This window comes from Misgurnus anguillicaudatus, chromosome 7 (assembly GCF_027580225.2).
Source record: "Misgurnus anguillicaudatus chromosome 7, ASM2758022v2, whole genome shotgun sequence".
Taxonomy (NCBI): Eukaryota; Metazoa; Chordata; class Actinopteri; order Cypriniformes; family Cobitidae; genus Misgurnus; species Misgurnus anguillicaudatus.
In genome coordinates this window covers 36,056,546-36,075,960 of record NC_073343.2, presented here as the reverse complement: position 1 = coordinate 36,075,960, position 19,415 = coordinate 36,056,546, and the positions used below count along the sequence as shown (strand labels likewise).

Here is a 19,415-nt window from a genome sequence, read left to right as displayed (position 1 = left end):
AACGATGCATTCCCAAAACAAGATGGAAACACAACACTATAACTCATTTAATTACATTTATTTAACAGTTTTACGTTATTTTCATTTAAACAATGTATACAAAGAATAAATGGCTGCGGTAACTGAACTGATTAGGGATCAATAAATGACGGCTACAAGAACTTCCAAATGTAAAATGCCTATTAAATTTGACCCCAGATCGACCCCTATCAGTCCAAATCAAAGCAGAGAGAGTTTTGGAAACACAGGGCAGCAGAGGTCTTGTGGTCACAGATAATCATTTCTTTTCCATCAGAATTGGCTTCTCCTGAATCTGCAGGATGAGACCTTGAGTTATTTCCAGCATCTGCAGGTTCCTTTAACTGGATCGTGATTTCCTTTTTTAAGGCCGCAATCATGTCAGTCCCATGTTTTAGTGCAAAGTTTGCCTCTTTTCTGGTCTGTGGCTTTAGTGACAGCGGTTCTGTTAAATTCAAATCCACTTCTTCATCTTTAGGGTCCTGCTTCAGTTGTGTTTGTGTCGTTGAATTGCTGGATTGCTGATGTATTCTTTCTGTGTCATGTGGTTCTTGTCTAAGTTCTGCTGCAGCCTGAAATGTCGTTGTTGGTTTTCTCTCAAACTCTTTACCTGCTGTCACAGAGTCCTCGCTGACAAACATCTATGAAAAAGAAAGACAATTGTGCATAATTTACTAATGTCTATTTGAATAAATGACCGTATGCTGTCATGATAAGTACACTGTTATATACTGACTGACCTCGTGTTGATTGATGTTCATATCAGAATCAATTTCTTGATCATCCTGACTGATTTCTGCGACACGTGTGTAAGGGAAATGATTTGTTTCCTCTGTTTTGAGAAATGTTTCCAATTCACAGACATCGAAACTATTTGGTAAACACAGCGATTCTAGGGCAACATTTATCTGCCCACATCTGTCACTCGTGGACTGAGTTAAAATATCACAGTTTAATTCGGTGTGTTGTGTCTCGCATAGCTTTTCTTTATCCTGGTGAGCCACCAGTCCTGCTTTACCCTCAGACTCTCTCTTCTCTTCATCATCATCATCATCATCACATTTCATCTGAGGTAATTTGGTGCTCTGCTCTGGTAAAACAGGAAGAGTTATTGTCAGCTGCTTTGTAGTTTTGTTGAATTTCGCATCTCCTTTATCTTCATCCACAGGATATGAGAGGAGAAGCTCAAGTTTATATGATGGTTTCTGAGCCTTTAGGATGAAGAGTCTTTCTGTTACATTAACATCAACATCACGAGCAGATGCGAGCAGAGGTAAATTGATGATGATGATGATGTCTTTGGGTCGCACACCAGTGACCGTATCTCGGGAGTACCTGTAATTCTGTAAATCAACAACTGATCTGTATTTTAAGGTGTAATGTGGTTCTATGGGCTGGATGGAGAATGAAGATCTCGTTTCGTCAGGACAGACAGGACTTTGGACATCTGGTTCTGGATATGGAAACGACAGGTCTTCCTCACATGGGCTCTGCTTCTGTTTCACATATCCAGGTATTGTCTTGCGGATCACAGCTGGATGTGGAACACCTTTATATTTGCTTTTCAGCAGCTTTATTTTACTTGTATCCAATTTAACTTGAAAAGAGTCTTCAATCCCTTTGATAGCAGTGCTGTTGATCAGCCTCATAAATCTTGCATTTGTTCCCGCCATGTGAAGAGCATCTGGATGAAAAACCACGTCATAGATGACACACGCCGTCCCTTTAGCGTCTTTGTCGGGTCTGCCGGGTGTCAGGCTGAAGGGTAAAGTCCAGTTTTGACCCGCTTTACCGTCTCTGTCTCGAGCGGCTTCACATGAAGGTTTATCGATCAGTGGATCGGAGCACACATTAATGAAACATTTCCCGCCAGCGATGCTCGTCTTCAACACGTGATGAGCTTTAGGGTGAATAAACTGCACGTGCATGCCTCGATCTGCTTCGAGCTGTTTTATGTCTTCCTCGTATTGTCTCTTGTTGTCCGGGTTCGAGATTTCTGCGGCATAATCACCGAGTAATTGACGGAAAGTTTCGTCTTTAAGAGCTTCACTTAATCGATTTACCTCATCACGTGTCAAATTCAGCGCTTCCATTGCGAGTAATGCTGTTATTTACACTATATTCAAACGTTGTTAGGTTATAAAATGACTGAAAACTTTAGCTAATGGAGGATCTTGTTCTGCTACTGTAACCATAGAAACTGTAACCACAAAAACCTGCTATGACAACAGAGACCGGCGTCAGCTGCTCTGCTCTGACGTCACTTCAGTCCCCGTCCACGCACGCACGCACGCACGCACGCATGTTGTCTACATGACTTCGGTTTCTCCAATACATTGCTCCTTTGTGAAAAAAATTAAGTGACATTTTCAACAGGAAATCGCATCATATTCTGGAGTCTGGACATACCCATTTTTAATGTACTGTCCCGTTACCTTTATTTTATCAACTATCCCTTTAATACACTTTAATTTGAAGTTACACCATGCATATGAAACCAATTCAGTGAAATGGCCTACACACACACACACACACACACACACACACACACACACACACACACACACACACACACACACACACACACACATAAAGCTTCCTATAGAGACAACAAAAATCAACACTATGTAAGTATGTATTCTAACAAATGCCTGCAGAGGGTGCCAGGGAGGGAACTGGTGAATGCTATTTTTACTTTAAATTTATATTGAAGAAACACTTACTTTAAGCCAAATGACGTTAAAATCCACTTAATCTTTAATATTTTAATATTCAGAGGACTTGTAAACTCAGATTGGGGGTTTTAACTGATGAGAATAATAATGTTAATGATCACAGTCAAACACAACAAATCTTTATATGATCCCCAAATTAACATTATACCAAGATTTTATCACACCCCTATGTTTTACACTAAACAAGACTTTTGTTGGGCATTGTATTTATAGCAGAATTGTAGCTTTTCTGTGATTAAATGCTATTTTGTAAGAGAAGGCAAAGTAAGAATTGTTGAGATCGGTAAGCCAAATGACGTTAAAATCCACTTAATCTTTAATATTTTAATATTCAGAGGACTTGTAAACTCAGATTGGGGGTTTTAACTGATGAGAATAATAATGTTAATGATCACTTGAGCTGAGTGACTACTGAATTATATTTACACTTTTCCAGTTTCCAGCAAATGTATATTTAAATAGATTCCTGACCAACGCAAAACAAGGATTTATATATAAGGATTATTTTGCAACACTCCAGTATAAACATATTCTAGTATTCTAACAGTTATTTTTATAATCATGAAAGAGAACTTGCTAACCATAATGTCAACCGTTTTTATTGTGCAGTAGGTTATATTTTAACAATCATTTCACATTTTTCAAAAAACATTTTATAGCTTTCTAGTTGTTGGCCTAAAGAAAGTTGTCCTTTTCTGCACAGCAAATCTCAGTTTTGGTGGTAAATGGCGAATCTGGTTCTGGAAAACACGGGCATGGCTTGCAATGAAGTCCTTACATAATCTGTGTAAGTAAATCTTATTAGTTATTATTATTTAGTCAACACAGTCCACAGAATGAATCATCACATAATTACTTCAACTATTGGTTAGGAAAATGTTTAGTTAATGCATTACAACGGGGTGCCCAACCCTGGTCCTGGAGGGCTTCTGTCCGGCAGATGTTAGCAAACACAGCTGAAGCAGCTAATCAAGGTGTTCAGGGTTGCTTGATAATTGGTTAGGGTTAGGGCACCCCTGCATTACAAGGTATACTTTACAAAGTAAAACTTTACAAAAAGATCAATCATCTTAAGTATCTGTTCATTTTTATTTGAGTGATATTTACCTTATCAGTGGGTATGGCTGAGTTTGAAAGACAAGCACATCTTTGGAATGGCCCTTCAATAAAAGTGATATCATATTTAAAGAAAACCAGCCGAAAGAGTCATTTCACTCACAGCATGTCACAATTATAATGCAAACTGTTCAGCGTAAGAGACTTACTGTATCCACTAGAAGAATATAATCATGACTTCCACCAAACACAATTACATCCGAGTCTCTGCCTTCACAAGCCGTATGCCACAGCCGAGGAAATCAACAACAACAGAGAATAAAACATAAGATAACAACTGCTTATAGGTATGTTATTAATCCGATCATTTCGCAAGTGCATAAAAACATTTAAACTACTAACATGCTTAAGGTTATCAAAGTGCTTTTTCTGAAAGGCTACTAAAACCCTTTTCCATACCGAGGTTTATCCTGGTTTGGATTTTCCATTTTATTCCATCCTTGTGTCTCCAGATTATATATCCAACTGTCACCTGAGAGGATAAAACAAAGCAAAAATGATATTGTTTGAATGAAACATGGCCTAAAATATTGTTTCTTTATTTGACATACTCATAGGTCTGCAGTCCACGCTAAGCCCACCAAATAGAAAGAGTGAAGTATCGGACACAGCTGTTAATGTGTGCCATGATCGGCCTAAAGGCACTGCTGTGGTCGGTACACTGTGAAATTCAACAAAAGACAGACAGCAGCTTTACGTCAATTACAGGCTTAATGCTCGAGTGCCATCTGAAGTACATAAGCAAAGAAATATTATAGATGAGTGAGAACAAATAATGTCTTACATTTCTGACCATGTCCACGAATTCATATCCATCGAAAACAGATCACTGGTTCTTGTCTCCTTAACAGACCAAACACATGACAACAGAGTCACTCCAGCGATCCTTTTCAAAAGACTTTAGGGTTGAAATGTACTGTATGATAATAGCAACGGTCGTCATTTTCTGTTCACTCTGAGGCAGTAGCTGGTGCTATAAAACACATACGAATAATAACTCACCTTTATTCTTCCACCACATATGTAACCTTTACTACCAATCGTGGCACCAGCATGAGCCGCGCGTGGAGCAGGACGATGACCCTGTTGCCGAAAAAACACTCATTAACTAAGCATCAGCTTCATTTCTAAGTTAGGGTTAATGTGAATGACTTACAAAGGTCTGTGGTTCAGTCCAGCTGCAGTTTTCTGGATCAAATTGATGAATTTCATTATTCCATCCCCAGAAAACCTCCTCAGCCTGACCGAAGGAAACACTGATTTGAATCTATTGCCCATTTAATAACACAATCTTTAATCGTGATTGCAAATTACCCATGATGCTTCATCAACCACAAAGCTCTTTGGATCATTGATTTCATTCAGACGTTTGTGTCCGTATCCCCCAAAGTAGATCATTCTGTGTTAAGACATTAACAAAGACTGAATCGAATCTTACACAAAATGTACTTGATCAAATTAGAAGCAGAAGTTTTAAGAGCAAACCTAACCTTCCTTTATGTACCCAGCAGGACAGTTTATCTCGCGGCGATGGCAGAGACCCCGAGCGATATCGTGTCAACTTCCTCCACATATACTTTCCATCTTGGAGACTGACAGAGTAGTGCTAAAACAAAACGTATTTAGAGAGTTAGGTTTGTGGCTTATGCAAATAAAACAAGGGGGACAAGGAACATGGATTTACTTCATTTGTCTGTCCATCATCACAGCAACCTCCAAATATATACAAGTATCCATTTACAATGCAGCCACACGTCCCTGACATAGACGGAGGAATCGTGCCACACATGTCGTGTTTTATCCTTTAAAATGAAGCGAAAATTATAATGAGTACACTTTAGTAACAAAGTATTCCTTTCTTTTGATAACAACTTTAATGTCCTCCAAGGGATACTCACCTCACTAGATGGATAGATTTACATGAAGTAATAGAGTTACAATTTTGGCCAATAACAAATCGTTCCTACCATAAACCAGTTTCCAAGTCGTACAGCCAAAGCTCGTCACTTCGTAAAAAAACTTCGTCATGTGCCACTGACTGAAAGAAAAAAAATGTATTGTTATTAAGGTTTGGATGAATAAAGGTGCTGTTAAACATGGTGAAACAACAGACAGTCTTTCAGAAAACATGCGAAAGCCTTTAAAATTTGTCTTTACAATAAACACTGCAGGGCTCAACGTAAATAGTTTATTATATTGGCCTGTCAGGTCAGTGGTTCAGGTTTTCGATTGCCCTGACAAAATTTTCACTGACCCACCACCCAAAAAAAAAAAAAAGATTTCAGTGTCACATATTTAATATTATCAAAAAGTCATATAATTGTGTGTGTGTGTGTGTGTATACAATGTAAACTCTTAATTCTGAAATGTCACAATATTCTCATCAGAATACAGACAAACGGCCACAGGCAGAACATCTATTTTAGTGATTGAGAGTGAAGCAAACACTGTTTACTGGCCGGAGAGCACCTCTCACTGCCAGTCCTTTATGTTGAGTCCTGCACTGTTATAATGGTTAAATCATGTGTTGTTGTTTTATTACCACATATCCGCCCCAGACATATAAATACTGCCCGTCCACCACTGCCGTGTGTCCGCTTCTCTCACGAGCCACCTGCTCCTCATCATCACACATCACGATTAGTAACTTAGTAGGATTCTTAATATCGCTGTTATTAATATGTTGTCTCATTTAATATTACATCTGGTCACATTTACCAGCTCACAATGTCTGACGTAACACAGATCAGCGCCTTGATAAACTTTATTTGAGCGGGTTTAAAACAAAGGTTTGATTAAGAAAACCTAGTTCCAGAGAGAAAGAAGACTTTTATTTTAAAGGGCAAGTTGTTGTTGTTGTCGTTGTTGTTGTTGTTCTTCTTCTGTGGTTTTTATTGGCAGTTTGCAAACATGGTGCATTACCGCCATCTTCTGGATTGAGGTGTGATTCATCTGGATGTCAATGCTATGTTATGCTACTAAGGAGATAAAGGAGTACTAAGGAGTAAAGAAAAAATAACAAAGAAAAAAGTATAATAATAATGATACAAATAATAAAAAATAAAATGAAATAAGTTTGTGTGTGTGGGGTGTCCTTTCCTATACTATATCCTGGCATACGTTGTTTGCGGATTTACCCCAAAACTGCTGGGTTAAGTAATATATTGTAATAGGCTAATACAAGTTTTATCGTTATCATCTGCTTCTTACACTCCAATACAGTAGAACCACCAATAAAACCGAAGAAGAAGAAGAAGGAGATGTTGTTTGCGGAAGTTGCGTCTGAAATACCGGAAGACTCGATTTCGCGGGAGCAGATGAAGATGGAGGACCGCAGACTGAAGCAGAAAGTTAGCTCCGGATTTAAAATGCGCGGATTAATCCTACGACCGTATGTCACAATTTAACAATACACTACTGTTGTTAAGTAAAAGAAAGTGACTTGTTTAGTGGCTTTAGAGAACAGTTACGATGACCCTAATAAATATTAAACTTAAATGACATACGCTTTATAAAAACTCACAAAGTTAATGACGTTTGTGATTTGTTTTGTCAGTGAGTCCAGCCGTTATCTGCTGCAGGTTCTGGAGTCTGTCAGTGAAGCAGATCTGGATGAAGTTCTTGAGCGAATCTTAGATGCTGTTGAAAAACAACCGCGTACGCCTGTTACACTGAAGATATTTATGTGGATGTGAATGAGGATGATAATGAATGATGATGATGATGATGATGATAATGATCTCTCTCTCTCTCTCTGTCTGTCTGTCTGTTAGTGTCGTCCAGTATGATCGAGCTCTCTGTGGTAGAGATCGCTGTACAGGACTGCAGTCAGTCGTGTGATGAGACCATGTAAGAGTTTATCTGCTGACTGCTGAATGAACTCACTGCTCATGCTGTTTAATATTTGTAACAATCATTTTTCTGTTTTTCACAGTGAAAATGTTTTCAACATTATTGGAGCTTTTGATGTGCCTCGATTCATCTATAGCACAGAGAGAAAGAAATTTGTACCGTAAGTCTCCTTTTCTTCAATCCTCACAGTTTATTCAACGTTTTAAATTTCATCAAGTGTATTTAGTAGGGCTGTCAATTAAAATATTGAATCTAGATTAATCGCATGATTGTCATGAGTTAACTCGCACATTTTTATTTGTTCTAAATTTACATTGATTTAACACACTTTAAGTTTTTAATACTCCAATCAACATGAGTGTGATCAAATATAGATGCTTTATGCAAATGTATGTTTACACCAGCCGGTTTACATTTTCGACCGAACCATCAGCCATTGTTTTGTATATGAATTTTCCTTTCAAAAGTCCCTTTCGTTCTCAATTTCTGTTTGCTGCTGCATCATTTGTGACCCATGCTGGCAAATTGAGTCGCCATGAACACATTTTCAAAAATTTGTTTTGACATTCTCTATTTAAAAAAATTCAAAACGATGTATGATCTGTTGGAATCTGACACACATGAAAGAACTACACCTGTCAACTTCAAGACCGTCAGACAAATTAATTTTGAGACAAATCCAAAATTCCCACATCCATACTTTAAAATCACTGTAAAACGAATAGATTTGGCACACACAAAGTCAAAAACAATATCAATATATGTTAAACTTTTCATTCTTTTATTGTTTGATTGACATTAAGATAAACAGTTTTAGATCTACTGTAATGCAAGGATCTAATATAATCTTACACATCATATTTTCCAACAACATGATTATTTTTCTGTAAACGCACACCTAACCTGTCAAATGTCTTAAAAATAGACATCAGATCAATGTCTTTGGTAATCGTGGTATAAGAGGAATAATTGACTCCGGTCCTTTAAATTGTGCTTTATTTTTAAATAATTAAACAGCCCATCATTGCCCATTATTCCTTAAAGATATTTATTTTGTTGAAATTATTTTGTTTATTGTCACATGTCAAAACTTTAAAAGTTTTTTTTTTCAGGTATAGAGTATGACCTCTGTTTTTGTTTTTACAGTATAAGCATGACAACCCATCCAAGCCCTAAACTCTGTGGTCAGTCCAGAGATAAAGCTGAGCTCTTCAGAGAGCGATACACCATCTTACAGCAGGCAAGAGTCTTCACCGTGTGATGATGATGATGATGATGTGCATTGTTTACTCCACCTTTTCATTTAGGGTTAGGTCCTGCCACGTAACACATATGGTTTTGGGTTTCATTTTTAATTTTACCAAAGCTTAGGGTTAGTTCATTATTTGTCATGATATACGTGCCTTTTTTTGATTAAACAACATATTTGTAATTAGATTATTTATTTGCCCTTTATTCATTATATCAGCATCATAGCAATTTATGCCATTACATTTAACAAAGTGTATTCCTTTAGACAACATACAATAGCACATAATATTACACAATATTTATGAATAAATAGTAATACTGGTGGTAATGTCGTACATGAGTCCTACCGATCTCAACAATTCCTACTTTGCCTTCTCTTACAAAATAGCATTTAATCACAGAAAAGCTACAATTCTGCTATAAATACAATGCCCAACAAAAGTCTTGTTTAGTGTAAAACATAGGGGTGTGATAAAATCTTGGTATAATGTTAATTTGGGGATCATATAAAGATTTGTTGTGTTTGACTGTGATCATTAACATTATTATTCTCATCAGTTAAAACCCCCAATCTGAGTTTACAAGTCCTCTGAATATTAAAATATTAAAGATTAAGTGGATTTTAACGTCATTTGGCTTAAAGTAAGTGTTTCCTCAATATAAATTTAAAGTAAAAATAGCATTCACCAGTTCCCTCCCTGGCACCTTCTGCAGGCATTTGTTAGAATACATACTTACATAGTGTTGATTTTTGTTACATTTTGGGGCGGTTTCCTGAACAGGGATTAGACTAGTCCTAGAGTAAAATAAATGTAAGAGCTGTTCAAACTGAAAACAACTTGCACGGACATATCTTAAAATACATCAGTGCCCTTTGTTTTGTCTCAAAATGCACACAAGTAATGATTTAAGGAAGACACGTTTGTTAAAACTAGTTATAGTTCCTAATTAAACTAAGGGTTAGTCCGCCCCATAGTATTTTGATGTTTTGTGGAATGAAACCATGTGTTTACTTGGATTTGATTCTTTATGTCAACCATTTATTGTTGCCTCATCATTCTTATATTATATACATTATTATAGTATATGTCACTCATTGTATTGGTTATTGCTCACTCACAGGTTTATTATTAATACCAAAAATATCAAATTACTTTATTTTCAATTACCAAAATAAGTAAGCTAGTCTTGTCTTGTGGAGTAAGTGTCCCGTCACACCTATAGTAAAACAGATTGAAGATGAACAAAGATGCTGTAGCTTACTCATGCCTATTCTCCATTGAATATGAATACTCCACGTATTAATTCGATTTGTGATTGCTACCATTATGACTTTAGTCGGATTATCAAAAATCCCTGTTAACATGGTAGATTTTTAATTAAAGTATTGTTTTAATTGAGTAAATATTGAATCATTGTTTTCCTTCCTTTTTAAATGTACTAACTGATTAATTTCATGTTGAATTGGTACTCCGTAGTATCAGCATAATTTGATGCCATTAAAAGTCAAGTTCATTACGATGCAAATATAGTTACAGTTTTTATGTTGTTGTTTTATATTTAGGTAACCCTTATGGAATAATAATCATAAAAGTAATATTGATGTGACTAATAGTGCATATTTCAGCTTTGTTATGTGGTTTATATAGTTTTCTTTATATTGTCTTGTATAACAGCGGACACACAGACATGAACTTTTCACGCCTCCTGTGATTGGTTCAGCTCCAGACGAAGGGAGAAACAAATTCCAGGTAAAAATGATCATGCCTTACTGTTGATAACAGACACATGGTCCTCTTTGTTTTTGTTTTTTTTGTTTTTTTAAAATCAACCAGACTGTATTAATGTTTCAAATTGGTTTTACAGCTGAAGACAGTAGAAGCTCTTTTGGGCAGCACGGCTAAACTTGGTGAAGTGATTGTTCTGGGCATGATCACACAGCTTAAAGAGGTATTCAGACATCTGCATAGCTTCTTAATAACTCTGTCAGGACTGAACTAGTGGATAGGACCAAGTTTTCATATGAATTAAATGTGTCTTTCTATTACAATAAATACTTATATATTCTTATAAAATGGATCATTTTGGTTCTGGATGCTTATTAGTTAATGATGTTCCAGGTGTTACTAAGGGGAGGTGTTATGGGGGGATTGTGGCCTATTGTTAGAGAGTTTGAGAGTCGGGCTTGTAACTTGATGGTCACCTGTTTAAATGTAGAAATGTACATTGTAAGAACTGCTAAGACTTGATTTTAAATGCTTTGAAAATGTATGCTTGACAGGAAAACGAACACTGCTAGATTATTATAAAAAATAACAATGTTTTTTTAAAGGAAATATTTTAAGGTGAAACTGAAGAGTGAATGAACACGGTAAACTGAAGTGGTATTTATGTAAGATTAATCAGATATCCCAGATATGTAATATAAATGTAATATTAGTCTAGACTTGCATCTGTCTGCACAAAATGCAAGAGAACTTGAACTAAGCGATGCACTGACCAGAAAGAGTAACTCTCCTTGTGAATTTGCTCTTCTTAAACAAAGCTTTAAAACATGGCCAACAAAAGCACAAAGAATTCACAACAGTAACACGTTTTGTCCCGGCATGGACGTGTTGCTGCAGAAGTGATTTGCAAGCAGACCAACGTCCTGTGTGCGCACTCCTGGTACTTTGACATCATATGGCAATAGATCTGCTGCGCATTGCCACATGAATATACATACACACCGGTCTTGACTTTGAACCGCATGCCCGTACAGTTCTAACTAATCTGACATCAAAAAACAAACCCACAGAATAATCGTTTCATGATCAATATTCAGTGTCACATTGAAGTACTTGGACAGAAACCCTAAAAAAGGACTTTGCTTCCCCTGAGAAAGGCATCTTGCCTCCAGTTGCTCCTTGGGCGATGCAGTGATTGGTTGCTCGCTGCTCCATGCATGTTTGTGTGCGTGTGTGTATGTTGCTTTATGTCTAGATTGCTGTATATTGTCAGAATAACGTTGTTGTACTTTCAGGGGAAGTTCTACCTTGAGGATCTAAGTGGCACAGTGCAGTTAAATATGTCAAAGGCAATATCCTTCCTTTTTTGTATCATCAAACATGTATTGCTGTCTTGACTTGAAAACAATTGTATCTGTTTGTATCTTAACACTCATCCGCACCAGTTCCACAGTGGACTTTACACAGAGTCTTGTTTTGTCCTGGCAGAGGGTGAGTCTCCAACAAATGTTAAGATGTCGTCTTCCTGGATCGTGGAGAAGTTTTATTTATACATTTCTCATTTGCATTTGCAGGATGGTATGAGGACTCTGTGTTTCACGTTAATGCTTTTGGCTTCCCACCCACTGAACCCTCTTCTTTCACCAGGTGAGGGTTAGCCTTAATTTACTAGATTACTGATCATTTATCCAAATCATTCTGCATCAAGTTTGTTTTCTATGTCCAGGGCTTATTATGGCAATGTAAACTTCTTTGGTGGTCCATCAACTACCGCAGTCAAGACGTCAACCAAACTGAAGCAGCTGGAGGAGGAAAATGAGGATGCCATGTTTGTTGTTGTGTCAGATGTTTGGTTGGACAGTGTGGAGGTCCTGGAGAAGATTCACACAATGTTCTCAGGTGTTGTCCTTTTCTTTGTGCAGACAGTGTGTTAAATGTTATGCAAAGTAACATACAAATGAAAGAGCATTATACATTTTGTTAAATAGAGCTAATACTATTAAAGAGATTTTCAGTTGTCATTTATATACAGGGCTTGACATTAACGCTTGTCCGAGCGAAGTGAATGTTTTGGATGGGTAAGTAAGAGAGAATTTAACTCGTCTGAGCGAACAAGTAAGTTAAAAATGCCTTGTGCACTGAGTGCGCATGTCCACCAACTCTTTGCATGCACAAACGCGCACATGTGGGGGTCAGAATGACAGCAGAGCTCTGCGTAATGCATGGATCAGCTTTGTCACTCGTATCCGCTGCATCAGATGAATAATCCACCCAGTCACCACACAAAGCCTAGTTTCAGGAGAGCGTTTGTTGCATTTGCAGTGTTTTTTTTTTACTTAGGGCTACATTTATAAGCAAACCATTTAACGACGCTTATTAAACTGTCAGTGCCGTTTAGGTATAACTGTTTATATATACCTTGTTTAATATGTATAATACATATTTGATCTATTTCTCTGTATTATTTTTAAGTTTCGTCGGAGAGAGCAAGAGAGCTATATATATATATATATATAGAGAGAGAGAGAGAGAGAGAGAGAGAGAGAGAGAGCGCAATGTTCCCCTACAACAATAAGCATTCAGTATACTTTGTATTTGTGATTTAGTATGTTAAAATTACTCATGATAAAATTAATATTCAGTTTAATATACAGTTGTGTTAAAAAAGTGCAACATCAGTAACCTGATAAACCAGTGTTATTAGTAGCAGTAATATTTGTGCAAATGACTTACTGAAAGATGTAGTAGTGTTAGAGAAAAACAAAAGACCCATTGATAATGATATCCACACTACTTGTTCTGAGTTATAGACTCATTAATTGAAAGTGGTGTGATCAAAATAATAGCACTGTTAAATTAGAAAATTTGTTCAGTTCCTTTTTTCCTTCCATTGAGAAAGAAGGAAAGAAAATGTTTCATCCATTGTTATAAAAATATATATGCTGCTGAATTTAGTAAAATGGACCGTTCCACCCTAATGCTCAGAGAAACAGTGCAAATTGATTAAAAAGTTGATTTGAGAGTGGAAAACATATAAAGAAATGCAGCAAAATGTAGGATGCTCAACTAAAATGATCTGAAATGCTTTAGAATGGCAACAAAAAGCCAAAACACGTGGAAGAAAACAAGCAACTTCTGTTGAAGTCGAATAGTAAGGATGGCATCACCTCTAGAAAGATCAAAGATGATCTAAAATGATGTGTAGGTACTGAGTCAGAAGACATCTGAATGAAGCTAAGCTGTTTTTAAGAAGACCTGGTAAAGCAGTTTTGTTTAAGAAAAAGCATGAGCGGAATCACATCAACACACAAACTGTCCCAAAGAAAAACGGCATAACAATTTTGTGTCTGATGAGAGTAATATTATTCTTTTTGGTGGTTATCACCTGGGTACTGAATTTAAGCAACAGTAGCCTACACTGTAAAAACAGTTAAACATGGTGGTGCAAAAATCATTGTATTGGAATGTTTTTCATTTTACCATATTGGACCTATTTATCATATAAAAGGAACTGTGGATCTTGGGCTGAAATATCCGTTTCTAGGTCACAGAAGTTGTTTGACTGGATTTGAGATGGATGTGCATCAGTTAACCAACAACAATGGTTATTTAATAGCTTAAAGTAAAGTTTAATCTTAAGAAATTTCTCCATTTTTAAGTGCCCACAGTGAAAAATGTTGGCACTGCTTTTTTTAAAAGGTCAATATTCGTTTTCTTTGTCTTCCTTTAAAATAACAAGACAGATTTGATCATTTTGTTAATGCTTTGATTTGGAATTGAATATGTAATGTTTTCAATACATCAAAACATTTTTACACATTATTCACTTTTATTATTTTTTTAGATTATTATGTAAACACATCTCTCTCTCCCTCCGTTATTCTTGGCTTTAAATATGATGATTACACGGCAAATAAAGTGATGCTAGAGCTGAATGCATGTTGCTTTTAAATAAGTTTATAACCGTTAATGATCATGATTTATTGATTCAACCAAAATTAATCATGTTATTTTATATTACCCGACATGCAGGTTACCTTGAGCAACGCATCACTATAGTGTCCAGAACCTGTCATGTTAAGGTTGTGATAAAAGTGCTGTGCAAATATCTAATATATTAATTTTGATGTTGTGGCGGACACTGCTTTTATTGGTTATATAGACTTTTTTGTATAACAAACCAAATTCACACAGCTAAAATCAAATTATCTCCGGGCAAGTAACTTTTGTACTCGGACAAGTGAATGACGATGCTTAATGTCAAGCCCTGATATATAAGCCTTCCTTGTGGCTGTAGGTTTTCTCTATCAACGCAATCTTCTCACCTTTTCATTCCTGTAAAACTTTTTAGTGTGCGCAAACCCGTAAACACAGTAGTTCAGTAAACAACTCACATTTTCTGTTGCAGGATATTCTGCTATGCCACCCACATGCTTTATATTTTGTGGGAATTTCTCCTCGGCACCGTATGGTAAAAACCAAATAAAAGCACTCAAAGGTTTGTCGCATTTAAGAATTTTTGTTTTCTCAACTTCTAGTTTTCTAAATTGACGTCAATTTAACAAAATAATTGTTGTTTTCAGAGTCTTTAAAGGCACTTGCTGACCTTATTTGTGAGTTTCCTAGCATTCACAAAAGGTAAGACCTTTCAATCACTCAAACCCTGAAACACAAAAGCGCTTGTTAAATTCTAGTTATGAAGTATTGAGTTTTTGTTATGGGCTTTATTGTGACCCCTTTGCAGCAGTCGTTTTGTGTTTGTTCCTGGTCCACAAGACCCTGGACCTGGTGCCGTATTACCCAGGTATTTTACTTTTCACTGTGAAAACGTATCGGTGTATATGTTATTATCAAACACTAAAACTCCACTGGATTTGTTTGTGATAACAGATCTCCTTTGGCTGAGCACATCACAGAGGAGTTTAGACAGCGTGTTCCCTTCTCAGTGTTCACCACCAACCCCTGCAGGTATCTGGAAGGGTTTGTTGCATCATTCCTGTGTGCAAGGGGGGGCTGCATTGGAATGATATGAATTTAATTGATCTTTATAAATCAGGATTCAGTACTGCAGTCAAGAGATTGTAGTGATTCGGGAGGATCTCGTCAACAAGATGTGCAGGAACTGTGTACGAGTACCCAGCAGCAACCTGGACATCCCCACCCATGTAAGTCAAATCAGCTTTCCTCAGTACGTAGTATTGCTACTTTAAATTCCAAAAATCTCATCTAATGTTATTGAATACTGTTGCTCTTGTGATGAACTTAAACCATGACTTTTTTAAAAGTCTAAAATGATTCTGTTTGAGCCTAATGATCGCAGTATTCATGACCTTGATCTTGAATAATTCCTGCTTCTATCATTTCCATCTTTTAGCAACGGTTAAGCCCTTTCTATCCGCCACAAACTGCTATGCATGCCTTTGTAACATCTCTATTAGATTACTGTAATTACTTTTACATTGGAGCCTCTCAGACATGCATTTCATGCTTGCAGCGAGTCCAAAATGCCACAGCAGGGCTCCTCAAAGGAAACAAGAAAATGGAACATATTATCCTGCCGTTTTGATTTCGCTTCACTGGTTGCCGGTTAAATTTAGAATTGTTTTAAAAAAAATTTAAGCATGTCTACAAGTCTCTATGGTACGGCACGGAATCTCCTCCGTATCTTCCTCAACTACTTCACTCCCCTACCTAGTCAAAATCTCTTATATCAGGGGATTTGTACTTACTATTTGTTCCCAGAACCAGACTTTAAACCACTGGAGATTGTGCCTTTGCGGTCTGTGGTCCAGAGTTATAGAATAGCCATAACAATACATATCTGATCCGCCCAAACCATAGCAATTTTGAACCCTAACTTGAAAAATTATTTTTGTTTCTATTGCTTTTAACAGTCCTTTATTTAAAAAAAGTATTTTATTTTAATTATTGTTCTACAGGCTTTTATATAAATGTTATTAATGATTTGGGCTGTGATGATAAATCGTGTGATTCTGCTTGCTATGCTTCTAAATGAATTGCGTTGAAATTCTGCTACATCTAAAAGTCAGAGGTCGCTCTTGTGCAGAAACGCAATATGCACCGCAGATGAAGAACCATTTACACACGCAGCTTCACGAAAATGCCTATAAGCATATTTATTCTTCAAACCTTTTTAGGTATTTTCATGATAACAAGAAATCATTTAGAATGATTATGTTTGACGAGTGTTGCTTTTTCAAATGCATGTTATAAACGACTCAAAATTAGATTGATAAGGACTTCCTATTAGTCAAAGAGTCATAATACATGAAAGAGCTGTGCATAATATCACCTTTGCCAATCAGAATTGATATCAGAGAGGTATTGTTAGAATGTATCGTGATTAATCGCCCCAGCTCTATTAACAATAAGCTCTGGCTTATGTAAAGCACTTTGGTTAAACACCAGTTGTTTTTTTTAAATGTGCTATATAACTAAAATTTTTACTTCATTTTAAGGGTTATTGCTCACTTGGGTCTATTTTTTATTACAAAAAAAGTCAAATTACTTCATTATCAATAACAAAAATAGGGTTAAGGACCGTCCTAGATCCTTTTTTTTTAAGATTTCAGTTTCCCATTCATATATTTCATCATTGAAAATGTCTAAAGTGTAATATCTTGTGTCTCGTCTTGTGGAGTAAGTGTCTCATCACACCCCTAATATAAATGTATTTGTTTTCCTGTTAAAATAAACAAAAATAAGCAGATACATTTGCCAGTGACTGTAGTTCATATGACATTGTTGACAGTGCAGTAAGTTTAACTTTCATTTGGTCAACAGTTTGTGAAGACCATCTTGTCACAAGGTCATCTGACTCCTCTTCCTCTGTATGTCTGTCCTGTGTATTGGGCGTATGACCACACCCTAAGAGTGTATCCCGTGCCTGATGTCATCATCTTCGCTGACAAATATGACCCATTCAACATCTCAAACACAGACTGCCTGTGCATCAACCCGGTAAATCATAATCTGTGAACATGACATAACAGCATTTACATTCATGACTGTTCCGTATGTGATAGACACAAGATCTGTTGGTGTCTTGCTCTTGCAGGGGTCTTTTCCAAGAAGTGGATTTAGCTTTAAGGTGTATTATCCATCCAACCGAACTGTTGAGGACAGGTATGACTTACTGCATTAAACACAATCAAAGTCTTCTTGATTAACACTGTTTTAAAAAAAATTTTAAGACCTTATGCTGATGTTTGGTTTCTTTCTTTTACAGCAAATTGCAAGGGCTTTAAAGCTGACAAGACACCGGAAAATGGCACAGATGTCATCTGTTTATTTATGCTTGTATAAAGTTTTTGAAATGTTTGTTCCTTTAGGGCTTATGCTCTCATAGTATTCAGTTTTTAGTTTAGAGATTAGAGTTATTAATGCTTTTTTTAGTTAAATACAAAAAATAAATGGACAAAAATGTTGGTGGTATTTATTGCAGGCTTCTTTTCACAAGAAGACATATTTGCCTTTCTGCAGTAGTAATACAATAATTCAATAACTTTTAAAAAGTCTTAAATACCAATTGGCTTTCACACTGCAGACTTTTTATAGGGGTTTCAGATTCATGGCTGCATGTATGTAAATAGATTTCAGTCAATTCTGTCCTGCAGAGTTAAGTTCTAACCTCCAAACACACCAAAAACCGGTTAAGTATGGTTTGGTTTGGTTTAGCTTTCTGAAGCCAGGGGCGCCTGCAGGATTTAATCTCAGGGTGCCAAACTCCAGCACCTAGCACCTAAACTCTGATATCAGAAGGTGCGTTAGACATTTTCATTGGAAAAGAGACAAAAAAAATCCCTCAATCAATTTTAACCCTTCATTTTTAATGATAATATTTAATAGCTTTTGTTTCAATGTTATTTTTAATCACAAACCTAGCTAGAATGTGCATTCACTTAATTGTAAAAAGAAGATAAATAGAGAATGTGTCTCTTTAGGTTACATGTTCATTACCACACTAAAAGCAGATGACTTAATCAATGATTTATTTGCAGTGGCAGCAGAATTATATTTACAATTATATATTTACAAATAAAATTTAAACAAAACCATGACCTAAACTATTCATTTTTCTGACTATATATCTGCCTGAAATCAAATTTTCCTCATCCGCACTGAAACCCCCACTGAATGCACGCCTGTGGGTAATAAAGCCAAGACAAACTGATGCAGCATCTGTTGTCATTAAATTTTGTCTTTACCTTGGACAGTCAACTTCTTAGGTAAGTTTTCATTTCGTTCTGTAGGCTGAACCCGCACCACTCATGCAACACTGCGCAGACCAATCAGCAAACAACATCAAATTAACACCAGACCGTTTCCAGATCAGTGCCTACTAATCACTCTCACAGAGCCCTCACGTCATTTGCGGATCAGTCTTTGCAGCGCCCTATGAAGTCAATCCCCTCTCACTTTTGCACGTTTTCACCAATCCCTTAAATGCACACCTATTTTTCCTTCTTTTTATATCATACACAGATAGATTGAACAATCAATTTAAAATTATGTTAAAAATATAAAGGCATTAATGCCTTCCCATGGTACGCCCCAGCCAACTTTGATACGTGGGTCCCATCCATCTAGGCAGCATGTGGGCATGGTCTTAACAGGGGCAATAGAGGTGGGTTCCATATAGGTTTGCCCATGTGGGATGATGATATGGGACCTTCATATAGGGTTGCCAACTTTC

General features: G+C 36.6%; 3 protein-coding genes across 10 annotated transcripts; 1 reads left to right on the top strand and 2 right to left on the bottom strand.

Moving 5' to 3' along the window:
- Positions 1-43: 43 nt before the first annotated feature.
- On the bottom strand, positions 44-2,111 carry dnaaf2 (dynein axonemal assembly factor 2). Its single transcript, XM_073869817.1, has 2 exons — positions 759-2,111; positions 44-659 (listed from the first exon to the last, which is right to left on the bottom strand). Exons 1-2 carry the CDS (start codon positions 2,109-2,111, stop codon positions 210-212), a joined length of 1,803 nt encoding a protein of 600 aa, XP_073725918.1. The 3' UTR covers positions 44-209.
- Positions 2,112-3,330: 1,219 nt separating this feature from the next.
- LOC129417092 (kelch domain-containing protein 1) lies at positions 3,331-7,453 on the bottom strand. Of its 7 annotated transcripts, none has more exons than XM_073869824.1 (14): positions 6,588-6,736; positions 6,412-6,483; positions 5,837-5,907; positions 5,554-5,671; positions 5,360-5,475; positions 5,184-5,268; positions 5,026-5,109; positions 4,872-4,952; positions 4,654-4,712; positions 4,421-4,530; positions 4,274-4,341; positions 4,019-4,108; positions 3,861-3,913; positions 3,331-3,536 (listed from the first exon to the last, which is right to left on the bottom strand). In XM_073869824.1, the coding sequence occupies exons 4-14, from the start codon at positions 5,656-5,658 to the stop codon at positions 3,407-3,409; spliced, it is 981 nt and encodes a 326-aa protein (XP_073725925.1). In that variant the 5' UTR covers positions 5,659-5,671; positions 5,837-5,907; positions 6,412-6,483; positions 6,588-6,736; the 3' UTR covers positions 3,331-3,406. The 7 variants fall into 7 exon arrangements, with proteins under 7 accessions (XP_073725925.1, XP_073725926.1, XP_073725929.1 ...); XM_073869825.1 differs by having other exon boundaries at positions 6,412-6,486; positions 6,588-6,699; XM_073869828.1 differs by lacking the exons at positions 6,412-6,483; positions 6,588-6,736 and adding an exon at positions 7,393-7,453.
- pole2 (polymerase (DNA directed), epsilon 2) lies at positions 7,088-18,147 on the top strand. 2 transcript variants are annotated; one of them, XM_055171534.2, is made up of 19 exons: positions 7,088-7,260; positions 7,426-7,526; positions 7,643-7,718; positions 7,804-7,881; positions 8,868-8,961; positions 10,649-10,723; positions 10,839-10,922; positions 11,995-12,051; positions 12,142-12,190; positions 12,274-12,346; positions 12,426-12,598; positions 15,108-15,197; positions 15,283-15,337; positions 15,447-15,503; positions 15,590-15,667; positions 15,756-15,864; positions 17,504-17,680; positions 17,778-17,845; positions 17,949-18,147. In XM_055171534.2, exons 1-19 carry the CDS (start codon positions 7,130-7,132, stop codon positions 17,965-17,967), a joined length of 1,644 nt encoding a protein of 547 aa, XP_055027509.2. In that variant the 5' UTR covers positions 7,088-7,129; the 3' UTR covers positions 17,968-18,147. The 2 variants fall into 2 exon arrangements, with proteins under 2 accessions (XP_055027509.2, XP_055027510.2); XM_055171535.2 differs by having other exon boundaries at positions 7,093-7,260; positions 15,444-15,503.
- The last annotated feature ends 1,268 nt before the right edge of the window (positions 18,148-19,415 follow it).

What these genes read in the sequence shown, in the direction of transcription:
- dnaaf2 (XM_073869817.1), bottom strand. Translation starts at nt 2,111, where the DNA reads ATGGAAGCGCTGAATTTGACACGTGATGAGGTAAATCGATTAAGTGAA. An exon ending in TGAACATCAATCAACACGAG is followed by an intron (nt 660 to 758) that starts GTCAGTCAGTAT and finishes TCTTTTTCATAG; the next exon opens with ATGTTTGTCAGCGAGGACTC.
- LOC129417092 (XM_073869823.1), bottom strand. Translation starts at nt 6,561, where the DNA reads ATGAGACAACATATTAATAACAGCGATATTAAGAATCCTACTAAGTTA. An exon ending in GGACTGAACCACAGACCTTT is followed by an intron (nt 4,953 to 5,025) that starts GTAAGTCATTCA and finishes TTTCGGCAACAG; the next exon opens with GGTCATCGTCCTGCTCCACG. An exon ending in TCGTGGACATGGTCAGAAAT is followed by an intron (nt 4,531 to 4,653) that starts GTAAGACATTAT and finishes TGAATTTCACAG; the next exon opens with TGTACCGACCACAGCAGTGC.
- pole2 (XM_055171535.2), top strand. Translation starts at nt 7,130, where the DNA reads ATGTTGTTTGCGGAAGTTGCGTCTGAAATACCGGAAGACTCGATTTCG. An exon ending in GAGAGAAAGAAATTTGTACC is followed by an intron (nt 7,882 to 8,867) that starts GTAAGTCTCCTT and finishes TTGTTTTTACAG; the next exon opens with TATAAGCATGACAACCCATC. An exon ending in TTCACCACCAACCCCTGCAG is followed by an intron (nt 15,668 to 15,755) that starts GTATCTGGAAGG and finishes TTTATAAATCAG; the next exon opens with GATTCAGTACTGCAGTCAAG.